This window comes from Carassius carassius, chromosome 41 (genome assembly GCF_963082965.1).
Source record: "Carassius carassius chromosome 41, fCarCar2.1, whole genome shotgun sequence".
In the NCBI taxonomy this organism is placed as follows: Eukaryota; Metazoa; Chordata; class Actinopteri; order Cypriniformes; family Cyprinidae; genus Carassius; species Carassius carassius.
In genome coordinates, this window is record NC_081795.1 from 18,097,746 (window position 1) to 18,115,422 (window position 17,677).

The window sequence follows — 17,677 nt, forward strand, 5'->3', positions numbered from 1 at the left end:
TTGGACATGCCCTGAGTGCACCTGCGCTGTGTGCTTTACACTTTGCGTTTAGATCATTAAAATAGGGCCCTTAGTCACAAGTTGGGACAAAAAAATCACAGACTTCCTGCACTTGACTGTGGCGATGTCACATAAGAAAAACTTAAAATAAAAACAACAACCAAAATGGCAGCAGTCAGTAACAAGTAGCATTATATATGTGTTCCTGTGGCTCAAGTTGTAGAGCATTGCATTAGCAGTGCAAGGTTGTGGATTCGATTCCCAGGGAACACGTCAGGTAAAAAAAAGTTAGTCTGAACGCACTGTAAGTCATTTTGGATAAAAGTGTCTGCTAAATGTAATTATATACTGTAGCTACCAATTATCGTTTGATATGCCATTCTTTTAAAATGTATAAAAATGTTATACAGTATGTGTGTTCTTTCCTTGTTCTTTAATAGCCTATATTTCAAGAGCGCAAAAAGGATAATTAATGAACTAAGTATTTTTATTTATTTATTTTTTTTTTTTGTCAACAACCATAACAAAACTGCATATTTATAATTTTGATGATATGAGAGAGTCTAATGCTGCATACCAGTTTGCTTATTTTTAAGTATAATATGTACTTTTTTGTTAAGAAAAATAGCAAAAATTTAAATGTGTAAAAGAGTATGCATGTTTTATTGGACATTAGACATACTCCTTGGGTTTTTAATGGAACATGCTGTTGTATAGTTGCATTATGTCACAGTATACTGGCCAGTCAATCATCCTTATATGCACACTCAACAAGTCAATGTAGTTTAATTTAGCTACTTAACAATGTGTTTAATTGTGTTTAATAATAATACAAAAGTAATGTAATGTAATGGTGTGCTGTTGTTTATACATATATTTTGAGCTGATTATGTGATGGCATCTTCCAGATAGCTCCTCATCAGTGTCAATTGGGATAGCTGTAGCATTTGGGATCTTGGGATTATTCGTGCTTATCTGTTTGGTGCAGATCTGCATTAAGAAAATCAAATGTTGCAAAAGTAAGCACCATCCTCATTCCTGACTAACAAACAAGAATTCATCAAAGTCATTGAACTAGAACTCAACAATGCAAGTTAACAGTGAGAAATGTATTATTATTTTTTTCTTTCTTTTTTCTTTTCTTTGACAGATCCTTCGGTGAAAGACAAAATTTTAAAGTAAGAGAAATTATTAATTATTGTTTGTTTATGTTTGTGTGTGGAATCATTTTATGGTTGGTTTTTATTGACTTATTTCAATTGTGTGTATCTTAACAGGAAAGTTGGGATTAAGAAATCTTCAAGTCCATTTTCAGTCAGCAGAATCGTTGACAAGAAGTAACAGCCGTCACTGCTCCTATGTCATTCTCCCTGCCTATAGATAGTGTACATAGACCATGACAGAATCTATTTTAGTCCATTATTTACAACATCTGTAACTGTAATTTTTTCCATATTGTTATGAAATTATTTCTGTGTAAAGTGTGATTCACGTTTCTGAGGTGAAGGTGTTAGTGATGGGGATGTTGATGATTCATATCTAGAAAAAAAAATCATTTTCACACAGCTAAGGAAAAACAGCAAACCTTTATTGCTTTTTGCGATCGCTTCTCTCGTTGTTTTTCTCATTTTCTGACATTCTCTGAATTTTGTCACCGTACAAGTCTCACCACAAAAAAACGGCGAAGCCTACTTCTCACGCCAGACTGTTTCCACATAAAAATGACGTCAAAGGTCACCATATACACTGATGAAATATTAGTCTCTTCGGTCGCAGAAAGGTCACAAAATATCCATTGTGATTTACAAAGAAATCCTCTTGGGTGATACACTTCCTGTTAAGGTGATGGAATATGGAACTTGACTTGTATATCAAGATTTCTAATTTCAAAGAAAAATAAGGTCATATTTGATCATTTTTGGCCAGATTTATTAGACTAGAAGTATCCTTTTTGTTAGTGTGTTTTTTTTTTTTTTTATTCAAGTTTTCACTCAAATTGTACTATATAGCTATTCAGTTTATGAAATGCAAAATAGAACCATTTTGGACCCCTGTGAACATTTTTGTTGTGATTGCTGTTCCTCTTTGCTCTTTGGCGATCATTGTTCACTTGAAAACATCAACATGTTCACATTTACTGATAGTCTTCTATTAAAACAAAGGTTGCCCATTTCCCCCTCAGAGTAAGAAAACAAAAATGCAACTTTATTTCTTGTAATGCTGACTTTATATACCCCAATGCTAATTTATCTCACATTCAATACTTTGTGTCTCATAACTGTACATATTTTTTAACTTTATATCTCTCTTTATCATGCAGTCTTCCACAGGATTCTCACTCAGATGTCTTTGAAAGGCTAAAATGATTGTGTCATATGGCACAGAGCACTTCTGAATTACTGTATTGTTAATTTATGGTGTTTTTGATAATTGTTTTGGTTGATCATAAATTATAACTTTATTCTCTGTAAAAAAAAAAAAAAAAAAAAAAAAAAAATATATATATATATATATATATATATATATATATATATATATATAACATATATTGAGGTCTTATGAAGCAGACCGATTGGTCTGTGCAAGAAACTGAACAGTATTTACAGTTGCGTGAATTAATTATTTTTTGAGTCAATTATTTTCAATGAATTTAAATGGATTTGCAAAACATTCTGAATGATTCAGTTTGATGACAGGGCTGCGCCTTCTCACCGAATCATTTAGAGCTGATTCTCAGTGAATGATCAGTGAATTTCTGTGAATTTCTCAGTGAGTGCTGAATGATCTAGATATTTATCTTTTCTTTTTTGGAGTGTTAACTGAGAAACTATGGCTATGTCATGTGAATATGGCATGATTCATAGCCAAAGCATGTTTAATATGATGATATCTAGCCTATAGATCCTCCTTTGGCTACTCTTACGTCCAACATGGTGGAACACCACTCTCTTGTGAAAGCACATATAAAAGTTAGCAGAAGCTAAAGATTACAGTTTATATAGTTTTAAATGTAGATATTTTTCTAACACAAATCCATCGATTCACCTCAGAAGGCCTTTATCCTTTATTAACCCCCATTAACCCTTTAAAAATCTGCTCGCCTCATTTGATCTCAAGCTAGTGTCTACTACAGCGACTCACAAATCAGGCAACCAACTGAACCTTATCTACACGCGCTGTAGCTCTGTGGACAACTCTTCAGTTGCTCAACTGCACACCTCAGACCACATCCTCATTACTGCTAACCTAGCACTTACTCCTGAAGCGCCTCACACTCCAACGCAGGTCACCTTTCGACAGAGCCTACGCTCACTATCTCCATCTCGCCTATCTTCTGTGGTTTCATCCTCACTTCCTGCACTCTCTCAGTTTTCAGCTCTGGAGACGAGCAGCGCTACGGACACTCTATGCTCCACTTTAACATCTTGCTTGGACAACTTTTGCCCACTGTTGTCTAGACCAGCACGCACCGTCCCATCTGCCCCCTGGCTGTCCGAGGTTCTCCATGAACATCGCTCTAAACTCAGGGCTTCAGAGAGGAAAGGGCATAAAACAAGAAACTCTACCGACCTCAGTGTGTATCGGTCTCTCCTCTCTTCCTTCTCTGCAAATGTCTTCACGGCTAAAACATCTTACTACCACAAAAAAATTTACAGCTGTTGTGATGCTCGGACACTCTTCAAGACTTTCTCTTCTCTTCTTAATCCACCGCCACCTCCTCCATCAACTCTTACAGCGGACGACTTTGCAGTTTTCTTCACAAATAAGACAAGAACCATCAGTGACCAATTCTCCCAACCGCAGACTGAGGACAACTTCACAATGACCAACGCACACTCTTTCTCCTCCTTCTCCCCACTCTCAGAGATGGACGTCTCCAAACTTCTCCTCTCCACTTGATCCGATCCCCACTCACCTCCTTCAAGCGATCTCCTCTTCAGTCATACCTTCGCTTACTCACATTATCAACTCCTCTCTTCAGTCTGGAACATTTCACTCAGCATTTAAGCAGGCTCGGGTAAGCCTACTGCTCAAGAAACCATCTCTAAATCCTGCGCTTCTTGAAAACTACAGACCGGTATCCCTTCTTCCTTTCATTGCAAAGACACTTGAGCGAGCTGTGTTCAACCAGCTTTCTATGTTCCTTGTACAGAACAACCTCCTGGACAGCAACCAATCTGGCTTCAAAAGTGGCCACTCAACTGAGACTGCTCTGCTCTCGGTTACTGAAGCCCTGCGACTAGCAAGAGCAGCTTCAAAATCCTCAGTACTCATCTTACTGGACCTGTCTGCTGCTTTTGACACTGTTAATCACCAGATTCTCCTGTCCACCCTCAGAAAGATGGGCATCTCTGGAACTGGACTCCTGTGGGTTAAGTCCTACCTCTCTGACAGATCCTTCAGTGTGTCTTGGAGGGGTGATGTTTCTAAGTCACAACACCTTGCTACTGGGGTTCCTCAAGGCTCAGTACTTGGACCACTTCTCTTCTTCATCTACATGACGTCATTAGGATCTGTCATTCAGAAGCATTGCTTTTCTTATCACTGCTACGCTGATTACACCCAACTCTACTTCTCATTCCAGCCAGATGACCCGACGGTAGCTGCTCGCATTTCAGCCTGTCTGAGTGACATTTCTAGCTGGATGAATGACCATCACCTTCAGCTTAACCTTACGAAGACAGAACTCCTGGTGATTCCAGCTAACCCATTGCTTCATCACAACTTCTCTATACAGCTGGGTTCACCAACCATTACTCCTTCGAGGACAGCCAGAAACCTAGGAGTTGTGATGGATCATCAGTTAAGCTTCACAGACCACATTGCTACAACGACCCGCCCCTTGAGGTTTGCCTTATACAACATTAGGAAGATTAGACCCTTCCTGTCAGAGCAAGCCACCCAACTTCTTGTCCAAGCTCTTGTTCTCTCCAGACTGGACTATTGTAATGCTCTCCTGGCGGGCCTTCCTGCATGTACTGTCATTGCGCCTTGTGGTACCATCCCAAAGAAGTTCAAAATCACTCTCACGGACCTTTTCCTGGACTGTGGCCAGCTGGTGGAATGACCTCCCAATCTCAATTTGTACAGCTGAGTCTTTACTCATTTTCAAGAAACATCTAAAGACTCATCTTTTTCGCATGCACTTAACCAACTAATACTAGCACTTTTTCCTTTTCTTGTCTTTTCATTTAAAAAAAAAAAAGCAGCTATGCGTTCTATACTAGACTAACTGAGACTTGTCATGGCACTTGTATACTGTTGTTCTAAGTAAGGTTCTTGTTGATAAGATAAGATAAGGTTCTTGTTGATCTGACTGCTTCTATTGTTCTCATTTGTAAGTCGCTTTGGATAAAAGCGTCTGCTAAATGATTAAACGTAAATGTAAATGTAACCCCTGCCATTATAAATCTTTAAAGAGCCTGGACATTATATATACTGTACACACACACACACACACACACATATATATATATATATATAACTCTAATTGTATTTGTCTGAAAGAAGAAAGTCATATACACCTAGGATAGCTCGAGGGTCCGTAAATCATGGGGTATTTTACATTGTTGTGCGAACTATTCCTTTAAGAGTACACTTCATTAATTGGCCAGGTTTCTGTATGCATCTTTAGATAAAATTTGCAATGGCCCCAACCAGCATATGACATTTTTGCACTTGTGAATAATTGGGTTAAATAGATGACGGCCTGATGAAAGTTTTAGTTAATCGTCGGAATGCTATTGTGAAGTATAAGCTTTAGGCTGTTGATTCTCAATTGATTCTTTGTGTGGGCCATCTGAGACCTACAGAGCTACTCAGAAACTACAACTAAAAATACCACATTCCTCATCAGCCCTTCCTACTCACTTCCTGTCTGGTACTCAGCATGAGCCGTGCTTCAGTCTAAGTGAGAACATTTAAAAAAATAATAATAATCTTACAATATCTTACACTGTGAACTTTGTTGACTCGTTAAATGTTGATAACTGCGATCAAAATGTGAATGAGGATGTTATTTATCATATTTACATATTAGAGTGGGGCAAACCCTGAGATGATACACTCAAAATCTTTCTGTTCAGTGTCGGTCATATGTGGCAGATACTTTCTGTGAGATCTGCATAGAAGCTAGGAAACCGCAGACATGACTAAGCTGATAGCAGATGTTAGCAAACCGGAGGAGTGAGATGTCAACTTAGCCCACAAAAACTCCACAATTTTCCCATTTACTTCTAACCTGTTGGCATCTTTTCTTTAAAAGGTGACAGATGAACAAAAGCAATGTCTTTGGAGGTCACTAGATGAGAAGATTCTTGCAGGTTTTTTTGTGCAAATTTCCAGTTAATGTTTTGAGATCTATTTCTTTTTCACCATTTTGAGTCCTCGTTTTTATTTTCTGGTATTCATTATTCTCCATATAGGGAGTTGGATTGACATGTCAATGAATAAAAATTGTGACATGCTATGCATCTGAAACTACTTTAAATTACTTTTCTTGTATTCTTATAAATATCACAATTGTTTGTTTTATTACTGATAGGCAGTTTTAAGTTGTTACATCAAAGATAGAAGGCAGGAAGTGCATTCTAAAGCACTTCCTGTTTTCTATCTTTGGTTTGTCTCCATTGTTCTGTAGAACTTGAACTGTATTAAACTGATTAGTGCAGTAAGAATGCAACTGTGTAAAAAAGCTAACTTAAAGCCCAAATATCATATACATTTTTTGACAAAAAATATATATTTATTATCTTATTTAGTTTCAATAGTTCTTTAAAATATGTTTTGGAAATCAATGAGAGTTTAATACTGAGTAAGTATGAGAGTATCATGAGAGAATCATTAAGAGAGTTTATTTCATTTTTTATTCTATAGCCTTCGTGTGGAGCCAGTATCCTCCTGTGTTCTCACCTAAAATGGTTAGTGGCACTGAGAGGCCCCGGTTAGTTTCGGTTTGCTAAAACTATTCCAGAGTGTGTGTTCGGTAGACCCTGTTGGAGTTTCCAGCAGCAGGCCTTCACTTGCTGAATCCTTGAGAACTGGTAGAAGGCTGTTATTTTTGTTCCTAGTGAACGTAGTGATCATCATGATGTTATCTGTAAAACACGTTATCAACAAGGCCTCAACAATAAGGACTTCCAGTGACAGTTGACCGATCTGTCACTAAATGGATCAGCCCACAGCTCAGTGCGCTTCTATCACATGCGTGTTGTTTCTATGCACACAGCAGTGTAATCATTTCCCAAATTGTCATTTGTGTGGAAATATTACAGAGTCTGTAAACAGGATGTTAGGGAAAGTTATGGCCTAATGGTTAAAATTTGTTGTTCGAAATAGTGGAAGAAAATCAGTGCATCCTTATCTGGAATACTTTTTGACATACCTGAAAAACATAATGAAAAAATTAATGAATATTAATTTCATTTTTATCTTATATTGTAGCTATATGTGCTAAATGGTTATCATTTATTACAATACAAGGTTATGGTCAACAATGAAAACTATACGTCTAATTGATTGATTGACTGATTGTGGCAAGGCCAGGGAAATCTTTGCAAGGGCAAGTAAAAAAAAAAAAAAATATATATATATATATATATATACAATTACTTATAATCTGAAACAACATGTTATAATAAGAATAACTTTCACTAGGTATTTAAGACTTTTCCTTACAAAGGAACATATTATTTACCACCCGTTTAATGATTTCAATGCAGTGTAGTCTGTAGTGCAGAAAGTGAATCGTTTTCGCTATGCATCAGCCTGACACTTTCAAAACTGAACTTGTGAGATTTAACGATGAATAGTTAGGTGTGTATAAATGTTGTTCTTGTGTTCTGTATCAGCTGTGTGGTTTCTTTAAGCAATCAATTTGCTATTGAGATGAGAAGCAGAGGTACCAGCCATTCTACAAATGACTGTCAACACAAGACTTTTTGGAGAAAGCAAGTATTCAAATCAATCCTCATGCTGTATTACAGTCCATATGAGATTGAGGTTTTTCTTTGAAAAAAATAAATAAATAAATAAACAAACAAATAAAATAATAATAATAATTAAAATAATAAAATCAAATAAAAAATAGCTGATAATTACTACAGTGGGAAGAATGATTTCTTAAGCAAGTATGTACACTTCTCTCTCCCTCAAAAAAAAAAAAAAAAAAAAAAATTGGAATCACCATGACCTTCTGTCTCCAAATCAACGTTTCCAATTTTATTATGAATAGAGCTTTTGTAAGCTTCTGCCAGTGTGTTGAAAATGATGTGGGTAGAGTACTTCTTGTTTCCCTCCCTATCTGAAGATGGAAGTCATTGATTGCGGCTGAGTTTCACTCTCTTATTCTCACTCGCTTACTCAGTCTGTTTCACCATATAGCACAGTGACTATGTGGGAACATTGAGTAATGGGTTTGCTCATCACTTGTTTCATTGTTGCATTGGAAGATATGTTTATATCCAGGACTTTACCAGGGTAAATTGCTCATGGATTCTCCAGAAATTCTTTTCATTCGTAGTTAGATTTTTTATTTATATATTATTATTATTTTTATTTATTTATTTATTTACAGAAGTGATGTGGTTTGCATTAGCTGTAATCCATCTCATATTTTGTTAAAGGAAATCACAAGCATGCCTGGCATTTTAATATGCAAACAGTCACAGGTTCTCGTGGGTTTCTACTAGAGGAAGTGCTGGTTTTTCCCTGTGTCATTAGTATCTGTATATTTATTATTATATTGGAATTTCATATGGTACATTCCTGCCTCATGATTTGTATACATTCTTGCTAGTGATATGCAGAATCACAGGTTTCACATTTGGGCCACATTTTTGCATTTTCAGTTTATTTGTGTCTTGTTTGGTCACCTGAAATTAAATTAAAGTGAACATAAAAAAAGTACAGATATTATTTTATTTTTTTCCAAACAGTAGCATGGTGTTAGCAACACCAAGGTCATTGGTTCGAATCACAGGGAAAGCAACAATTTGTGTATGTAATGAATGTAATGTGTCTCTTGAACGTGTTAATGTAAAAAAAAAAAAAAAAAATTCAATTACCAGTGCTTAGGCACTTTTGACTTAGGCAAAATGCTAAAACACCAAAGTAAAAACCCCAAAGCAACACCCTTGTAACCAGTCTAATCATCATGTTGGTGAGTTCTGCATATGAATACACTTTTTCAAATAAAATGTAAAAAATTTTCCATCATTCCATCACATTCAGCACAACTCAATATTCAGCATATAAAAATGTCAGAACATAACATAAAATGTAAATACGTACAATGTATGTGCAAAATTGTTAAAGTGTGTATGTACAGGTTCTTTATTGCCACTTATGGTCCTATGAGGAACTTTTAGCATCCACACAACCTTACCATTGCACTTTTTTTTATAGTGACACTTAAAATGTTCTTTAATATATATATATATATATATATATATATATATATATATATAACCTTTTCTTCACAAAGAACCTTTTGTTCTTCTTGGAAAAAACATTGCCAATATAGAAACTTTATTTTGAAGAGTCTAAGAAGAAAAAAAAATGTTCTTTAAACAACAGATTACTGAAAGGTTCTTTGGGCACCCAAAAAAATAGTTCGTCTGCAGCACTGCTACCAAAACTCCCCCCTTTTTTGAGATTGTTACATATTTGCGTCACTGTCTCAATGGTGGGTGAGATTCGTGAGATTAGATACTGAGAATTAGTAATGTCTCAGTGTCATCGTCATCCCATTCTGATAGTATCTCACTCTTGATCACTCAAATAGAAGCTTGACTCTCTGGTCATCATATTGCCAAAATGATAACCTGATGCATGCAGGAAGTCACAGAGGGACAGCCCCACATCGTATGTCCCAGTATTAGTGACATAGCCACACATAGCATCTCTCTGCTGTTGCTCTAATCGAGAAATAAACATCTGCTGGAGCAAGCAGCATGAGGAAAAGCAGATACGCTTTGTTCTGTGCTTTTACCCAGTCATAAAAAGTCTCACATCTCACGTTAATGTCAGTTCTATGTCTTCTAATTTAAGAGGCAATGTGTCCAGCTGGCAAGGTTCTTGTAAAAGTTGTGGACAGGTGATAAAAAGCGAAGACTCGATGCAGCTCTCGTCGTACTGGGAGGACAAATCTCCCAAACCTAATACATTCACAGACTGTAGAGGAGATTTTTTCAAATAGCTTGGTCTGTCGTCGTCATCATCGGTTGTGGTTTGCTCATGAGACAATGAATCAGTGTCTGTTGGTAGCTTCCTGGTTTTGCACCACATGCAAGTTTCAACGTCAGAACATAAGCATGTGACATGACCAGAACGATAGCCACTGCTAGGGCTAGCCATGTTAGCCTCTATGTCACATGGGATGTTGGCCTCACTTTCAGCATAAGCTGAAGGACTCTGACTACGATATCCATCCCCAATGACTACTATCTCAGACAGGAGGTCCCCAACTGCCCCCTTGAGATTGTCAGACACATCCCGGTTTCCCATTCCCAAGCCACTGTCCTCTTTTCTTTCACTTTGGTTGCAGCTATTTACTCCTCCGTCAAGGGAAGGGAGCTCTTCCAGACTTCTTCTTCCACTGCTGAGACTGTCCTCGGAGTCAGTCACACTGCCACAGCCGCTGTCTTCCTGTCCCATATTTCCATCTGTGCTTGGGTTCTTAACTAAATGCTGCTGGCCAACACTCACTCCACTGTCTGTACTCTCTCTTCTCTCTTTGTCCTCCTCCAGAAGGTCCTTGTTCTCATCAAATGCTTTACTCTTTCCCGCCTTTTTGTTGTTGGTCAATAGCCATCCCTTGTCAGTGACTGTTTCCACTTGGATAAATCCTACGTTCATAGGGTTCCATCCATTCACAGCAGATTTCTGATGGAAATAAAAATTAGATAATATAATAAATGAAATGTGTGGTCTGTAAGGTCTGTGTATGTGTAAGAACTAATTATTATTCAACAGGGATGCATTCACAGAATCCAGAACAATTAAATTAAATGTAAAACTCTTTCCACAACACACTTAAAATGATTCCTGAAGGATCATGTGACACTGAAAACTGCAGTGATGGCTGCATAAAATTCAGCTTTGTCACATATTAATACATTGTACACTGTATAGGATTTTTTTTTTTTTAATATATATATATATATATATATATATATATATATATATATATTTATTTATTTAACAACCAGGAAGTGACAGAAAATAGTTTCATTCTGAATCAAATTGTGTTATAATTAAAACCAAACATCACTGAAATGATAGATACAAAGATCATAAAAAATCCCCAGCATTTCCCTTTTCTGCTACTCTTCCTCGAAAGGAGAACCAACACTCATGACAGGCGTCAGTACTGAGCTGTATTTCTTAGACTTTATTCCTTTTTTAAGACCCTGAAACTAGCTTGCTCTAGCACTTTTGGTTTTGAAGAAACTGCATTTGTTTTAAAACCCCCAAGCGTACTCACCAGAACCGCCGGCATTTTCCTCGGACGCTTCAGGAAGAAACAGACGGCAAATATGAAGAAGGACATGACTCCAACTACACCAATAGCAGCTACGAAGATCATCAGGGACATATCTGACAAACAGGAGAAAGTGATTTAAATTATTTTCCATAGAAATTATTTTAGGAACATACATAAACCCAACGAATATGCCCAATAAACTGTGCTACAAACAATGCTACATATATTATTGTATTAAATAAATACAGATTCATTTTTAATATTTTGCTGGCATTATATAAAAACAGCATCAGATTCTTCTTCTATTTGAAAGACATCTGTAAAATTAGATGATTATTAGTTATTTAAATGTGATCTACTGTATAGTACCTGCTGATAGATATATGCATTGTGGTAATGAGGTGTTTCTGCCATCATTAGATACCAACTCCACTTTCACTTGAACACAATACTCCTGCCATAACGATAATGAAGTGAACTCCACCTTACCCTCTTCATCAACATCAATTACTTTTAAAGCCTACGTCAGAGAAAACACAGGTATAGGGATCGCAATGGCATGCAATGTAATAAGCAATTTCAGTTCTTGTAAAGATACTTTTTCAACAAAACAGGTTGGGCTGGTACACTAAAAAACCCACCTCACTCTCCCGTCCTTTTGGATACAGAATAACTGAGTATTCTGTCCCATATGGAAAAAGCTTTGCGAGAAAAGGCTTCCTATGAATCTTAACTTTCACCGTATTAGAGGAGGAAGAAAGGTTAAACTCTGGAGCCAACAATTTGCCTGAAAGATGGAAGATCACCATTACCAACTGTGCAACTTGTAGACAGTAAAAAAGTTGGTAGTTGTATTTATTACACTTTTGTTTGGTAAATAGTTGTCCTGCGAATACTTACTGTACATTAAATGAAATCTTCTTGATGTTGACCAGGAAAAGTTATAATTTCCTTCAAACAGTCCGATCTTTATTTTCATTAAAGGTTCGTATGTAAAGTTCCCAAGTTCACATCTAGTTTCTGTTGTCATGTTACACTCTGGCACAATGTCCCACTCAGCATCAGGACCTTTATCTCTATCAAAGTAAAGAGAAGTAGGTATTAGCTTTGGAGTATTGTAAAAATGAGTTCAAGCTAAAAAACGAAAATAATATTTTGGCAACTGTGGATATATATTGTATTATACTGGTTGATGGATATTAGGAAAAGATTTCTGCTTACAGTGCTGTATTTACTTGATAAAGGGCATATACGGTGGCTCCTTCAGGGGGATCCCAGAGCACAGTTACATTTCCCTCCCATATGTCAAATGTCACATTTAATTCCAGCGGTTTACCTGTGAACAAATGAGAAAAAATATCAGAATTGTCCACACCCTTCCCCATTCTTTTGATCAATGCTCATCTCTTCCCAATGGAGAAGTTGTTTATTTGCACTTGTTCCAGTCACACTTAAGGTACCGTATTTATTGTGAACAAATGATGATCAGCTGTACTTTCCAGATGTAGGTGGCATGACAACACCTTCTCTTTGCTCATTTTAGTTAAATGGATGTTTGCTTCATCAAGCAAACCACCCAAATTTTCCCAAAAAGCACTTACACAATGCTGAACAATACAATGTATTGGCGAAGACCGGGGTTAGTTTGTGTGGGTTGAGTAAAAAATCCAACTACACAAGTTTCAGTTTTCTCTAACAGTATTTTTTAGGGTGGTTTTAACAATGAAAGAATAACATTTGGTTTTAACACCTAAGGAACCGGACAAATATCACCTAGCATCAGTGTTTATAATCAGTATCCTTTGTCAAATAAATAGTTAAATGAATAGTTAAAGATTGTCTTTGAAATACATTCATTTTGAGAGGTTCCAAGGTCACTGGGGGGCGGCCAAATTGGCAAGGAATTTACATCACTCACGTCATTGCTGTGACAGAAACTGGGGACAAGTTTCAAGTCAAGCGCCCACTGTGCATTTTCAGTATTGTGGATATTATTTTTATGAATATTTAATGTACAAATAAATATTATTTCCGATTATTATCCAGTAAAATACAGTGTATATATATATATATATATATATATATATATATATATATATATATATATATATATATATATATATATATATATATATATATCCTAGCAAAATTAAGAATTAGCTTCAAAATATTTTACATCAATCAATCAATCAATCTTACCTGCTATGTAAACTGGAATGATTATTAATGTGACCAAAAAAGAAATCCATGAAGTCCAATCCATGTTTATATCAGTTGAAAATCATATCCAATATTACAAATCCCAATTCCAGTCCAGTTCCACACACAAACACACGCATAAAAACTCAGCATGAAGCGTTCCTGATAACTAAATCACTCTTCTAAAAGAGCCAGCTCAATGTTCAGTTGCGTCCGCCCGTCTCTCTCTCTCTCTTGTGAATGTGAGACTGAGCGGTTGACTGCTTCTCTATGTATTTGCACTCTGAACCCCCCCCCCCCCCCCTTCTGTTTTGGTTTAGTCAGTCTTCCGTGATGGCAGATAATTTACCCACTCTGAAAGCAACATGTTTTCTCTCTCTCTCTCTCTCTCTCTCTCTCTCTCTCTCTCTCTCTCTCTCTCTCTCTCTCTCTCTCTCTCTCTCTCTCTTAGTTATAAATGTACAATCAAGTGCAAACTGTAGCCGTGTACATGAGCACATGTAAATATAGAACATGAAACATCTACAATATTATTGTGAGAACCTATGATTACATGTAAATTATTGCCAATGTACAGGGAAATACCAATGCACACATTAATTAGGGAGAGTACCAGAGTTATCATGTTTGTTCTAGGTATTTACAAAGGAATTTTTGTTAGTAATGGCTCATTAAGTTATTACTGTTTGTCATTAACACATTTTCTAAGATATAAAAATGTTGGTGTTTCTCAGTATTGAACTACAAGTATGTTTGCATATCAACATGTGACCACATGCATGTGTGTACATGTATATCTGTGCCTGGATTCTTAGTGATAATACATGCACAGTGAATGCACATCATTTTTTATGCATTTTTGCACATCTAATTGCACATCTTCAATGCATATATTTGTTTGCAGAATTATTTTTCTGAGTACAGAAAACCAACTTTGACATTTGGCGGGGTGTGGTTGGAATTTGTAACCAAGTTCTAAGAAGAGGACTAAGTTTCTGTGCATATAATGATTTGTGGTTTTCTGTGAAACATTGTTTTATTAAAGGGGGTCATATGAAATTGCTAAAAAAAAAGAACATTATTTTGTGTAATAGGTGTAATGAAATGTGTTTATGCAGTTTAAGGGTCCGAAAACCTTGACACGCTAGTCAGTTTTTACAAAGCTCATCGTTCTGAAAAGCGAGGTGTAAGCTGATTGGCCAGCTCTCCAGTGTGTTGAGATTGGACAAATAGCTCAAGCGTGTAATGGAAATGTTAAGCCCCTTGCCATGCTGTGATGTCATCTCCTGTCGCGACTAGACAAAACCAATAAAACCCATTACAAGCAAGGTATTTGTAGCATTTAGTGGGGACATAATTGATTATAATGGCTTATACCGTATTTTCCGCACTATAAGGCACCCTTAAAAGCCTTTAATTTTCTCAAAAAACGACAGTGCACCTTATAGTCCGGAGCGCCTTATATATGGATCAAGGCTCTCTGTCAAAATGTTGACATTCCATTTAGCACAGCTCCATCTAGTGGATGCATAACGCAAACCCAGTCAAACGTTTGACTGGAGTATATTCTATTCTATGCGCCTTATAATCCGGTGCGCCCTATATATGAAAACAGTTCTAAAATAGGCCATTCATTGAAGGTGTGCCTTATAATCCGGTGCGCCTTATAGTGTGGAAAATATGGTACTGTCTTTGTATGCCTAGCATTGTATCACGCCAAGTAAACATAAAAATTGTGATTGGAAAAACGACAAACAACAAGCACTACTTTACACTGCTCAAAACTCACGTTTGAATCAACAGTGGCAAATCCTTTAAATATTAAAACATACTTACAGGCTGTGAGACAGCATTATTTGTCAGATCACCAGCATTGTAGGCTATCTGCCAGGGAAAAGTCCTTGTCCTTCGTAAAATACGATGCACACATCTGAATATTTGTTTTGAACTGTTCTGGAACTGTGTTGTAAATACAAGATAACCACTGATTTCTAGTTGTGTCCTCTTCCGGAAGACCTAACAAAGTATTTTCGCTTTCGCAACGAAACACACAGCATCTCCACGACATGGCGGCGACGGTAACAATACTACTGTGAGAATCAAAGTTACGCCTTCTTTCTTTTCATGAACATTTTGGCGGTATTATGCAAATCTTCTCACCTCGTGACATAGACGTGGGGGCGTGTTTAAACAAGGTGTTTTAGGAGGGTGTGGTCGAGTCTTAACTTTTTTAAAGAATATCTCTTTGGGTTTGAGACTTTAGTCTTTGCAACTTTAGGGATCTTATCTATTTGTGAAAAACTGGTAATACTCCAAAGAGAAAGGAAGACTTGAAATCACATCATATGACCCCTTTAAATTTAATTTCCACATTTATACTTTTTTTTATAATTATTTTAAACCAAAACATAAAGTATCCACACACACAGACATACACACATACCATTAGTTAAAGAACTAAAAAAGCCTTGGGGTAATCCAACAAGCTCATACACACCCTCAAATAGGCCTGGAGAGCAGATTCATATTGAAACTGATCATCTAGAATCGGTTCCTTTTGACAAAGGCTGGTCCAAGAACGGATTGCTCATAAAAGGATTTTTACAAACCTGATCACATGCTGAACTTTATACAAAACTCACTCAACAAGTGAGAACTAGAAATAAGACAGTCCTGTTTCTAAATGATGTGTTCATGCAATTATGATTTTATTATAGCTGCTGTGCATTTTATTAAACAGAATCATCTCACCAAACAAAACCATACATAGCAATAGTTGGCTCATGCATGCTCGGCCAGCATTTTTCAAAATACAATAAATTCAAATAATTGTAATGATTTAAAAAAATTACAAATAAATAAATTGAGCGTCTGGTTGGATTATGGGTTTTGCTTTATGTTGTACGTTGTGTTGTGTTATGTTGTATGTTGTATCTATGGGGAAGTCATCGCCTAATGGTTAGAGAGTCAGACTCGCAATCGAAGGGTTGTGAGTTCGAGTCTCGGGCCTGCAGGAATTGTAGGTGGGGGGAGGGCATGTACAGCGCTCTCTCCACCCTCAATACCACGACTTAGGTGCCCTTGAGCAAGGCATCGAACCCCCAAATGCTCCCCGGCGCCGCAGCATAAATGGCTGCCCACTGCTCCGGGTGTGTGTTCACTGCTCTGTGTGTGTGCACTTCCGATGGGTTAAATGCAGACCATGAATGTATGGGTATGGGTCACCATACTTGGCTGAATGTCACGTCACTCACTTCACTCACTACTGTAAATAGGTCAAATCAGAATGAATCACATAATGAGGATCCACAATATCTAGGGCAAGTTTCAATATTTACACTCAAAATGCACATGCATTCTACATTAGATATTCCCCGAGAGTTCAAATCATCACATGGCCTCTCTGAGATGGTTCACCGCATAAAGTTGAAGATTAATTCTGTTACTAGAACACCGATTGACCCAGCTTATAATTTAATAAGACAATCTATCTGGAAGATCTCTGACCCCTCTTAATGTAGTCAAACCAAACGGAAAATACACAGCACTGAAAAATAACCCAATCTTGCAGTGTGAAAATCACACAAAAATAATATGGCACAGTGACACACTGTTTCCGTTGCAGCAATGGTATAAATAAAGGCCTATTTTGTCATTTTCTTTTTTCTAAATAAAAATAATAATAATAATAAAATTATATATATATATATAACTTTTTTTTCACAATGTTAAAAGGGTTTGTTTAAGTTCCCCATTGCTGTGTTACACAAGGAAGTGTATTTGAATTTTGTTCATCACAGAGAAATTTTTATATTTGGTCAAATGTGCTTTCTGGTACTTTCTGACTAGTTTCATGGCTTTTCCTTTGATTCATTGCTGCTTTCCAAAATAAATAAATAAAGTCTTATTCTTACTGGCTGTTTGCTGTGTTTTTAAGATTTTTGGTGCTTTTTTATGATTATGTACAGTATAATCAGCTCAAACGAGACTGCT

At 36.7% G+C, this 17,677-nt stretch overlaps 1 protein-coding gene and 1 long non-coding RNA gene across 2 annotated transcripts; one reads left to right on the top strand and one right to left on the bottom strand.

Moving 5' to 3' along the window:
• The first annotated feature begins 924 nt into the window (after positions 1-924).
• LOC132123301 (uncharacterized) lies at positions 925-2,058 on the top strand. Its single transcript, XR_009426491.1, has 3 exons — positions 925-1,019; positions 1,151-1,178; positions 1,278-2,058. It is a non-coding gene; the product is annotated as an uncharacterized LOC132123301 (long non-coding RNA).
• A 7,147-nt stretch (positions 2,059-9,205) lies between these two features.
• Positions 9,206-13,913, bottom strand: LOC132122916 (uncharacterized). Its single transcript, XM_059533416.1, has 8 exons — positions 13,685-13,913; positions 12,707-12,821; positions 12,386-12,561; positions 12,127-12,272; positions 11,855-12,005; positions 11,486-11,598; positions 9,572-10,884; positions 9,206-9,410 (listed from the first exon to the last, which is right to left on the bottom strand). The coding sequence occupies exons 1-7, from the start codon at positions 13,746-13,748 to the stop codon at positions 10,015-10,017; spliced, it is 1,635 nt and encodes a 544-aa protein (XP_059389399.1). The 5' UTR covers positions 13,749-13,913; the 3' UTR covers positions 9,206-9,410; positions 9,572-10,014.
• Positions 13,914-17,677: the final 3,764 nt, after the last annotated feature.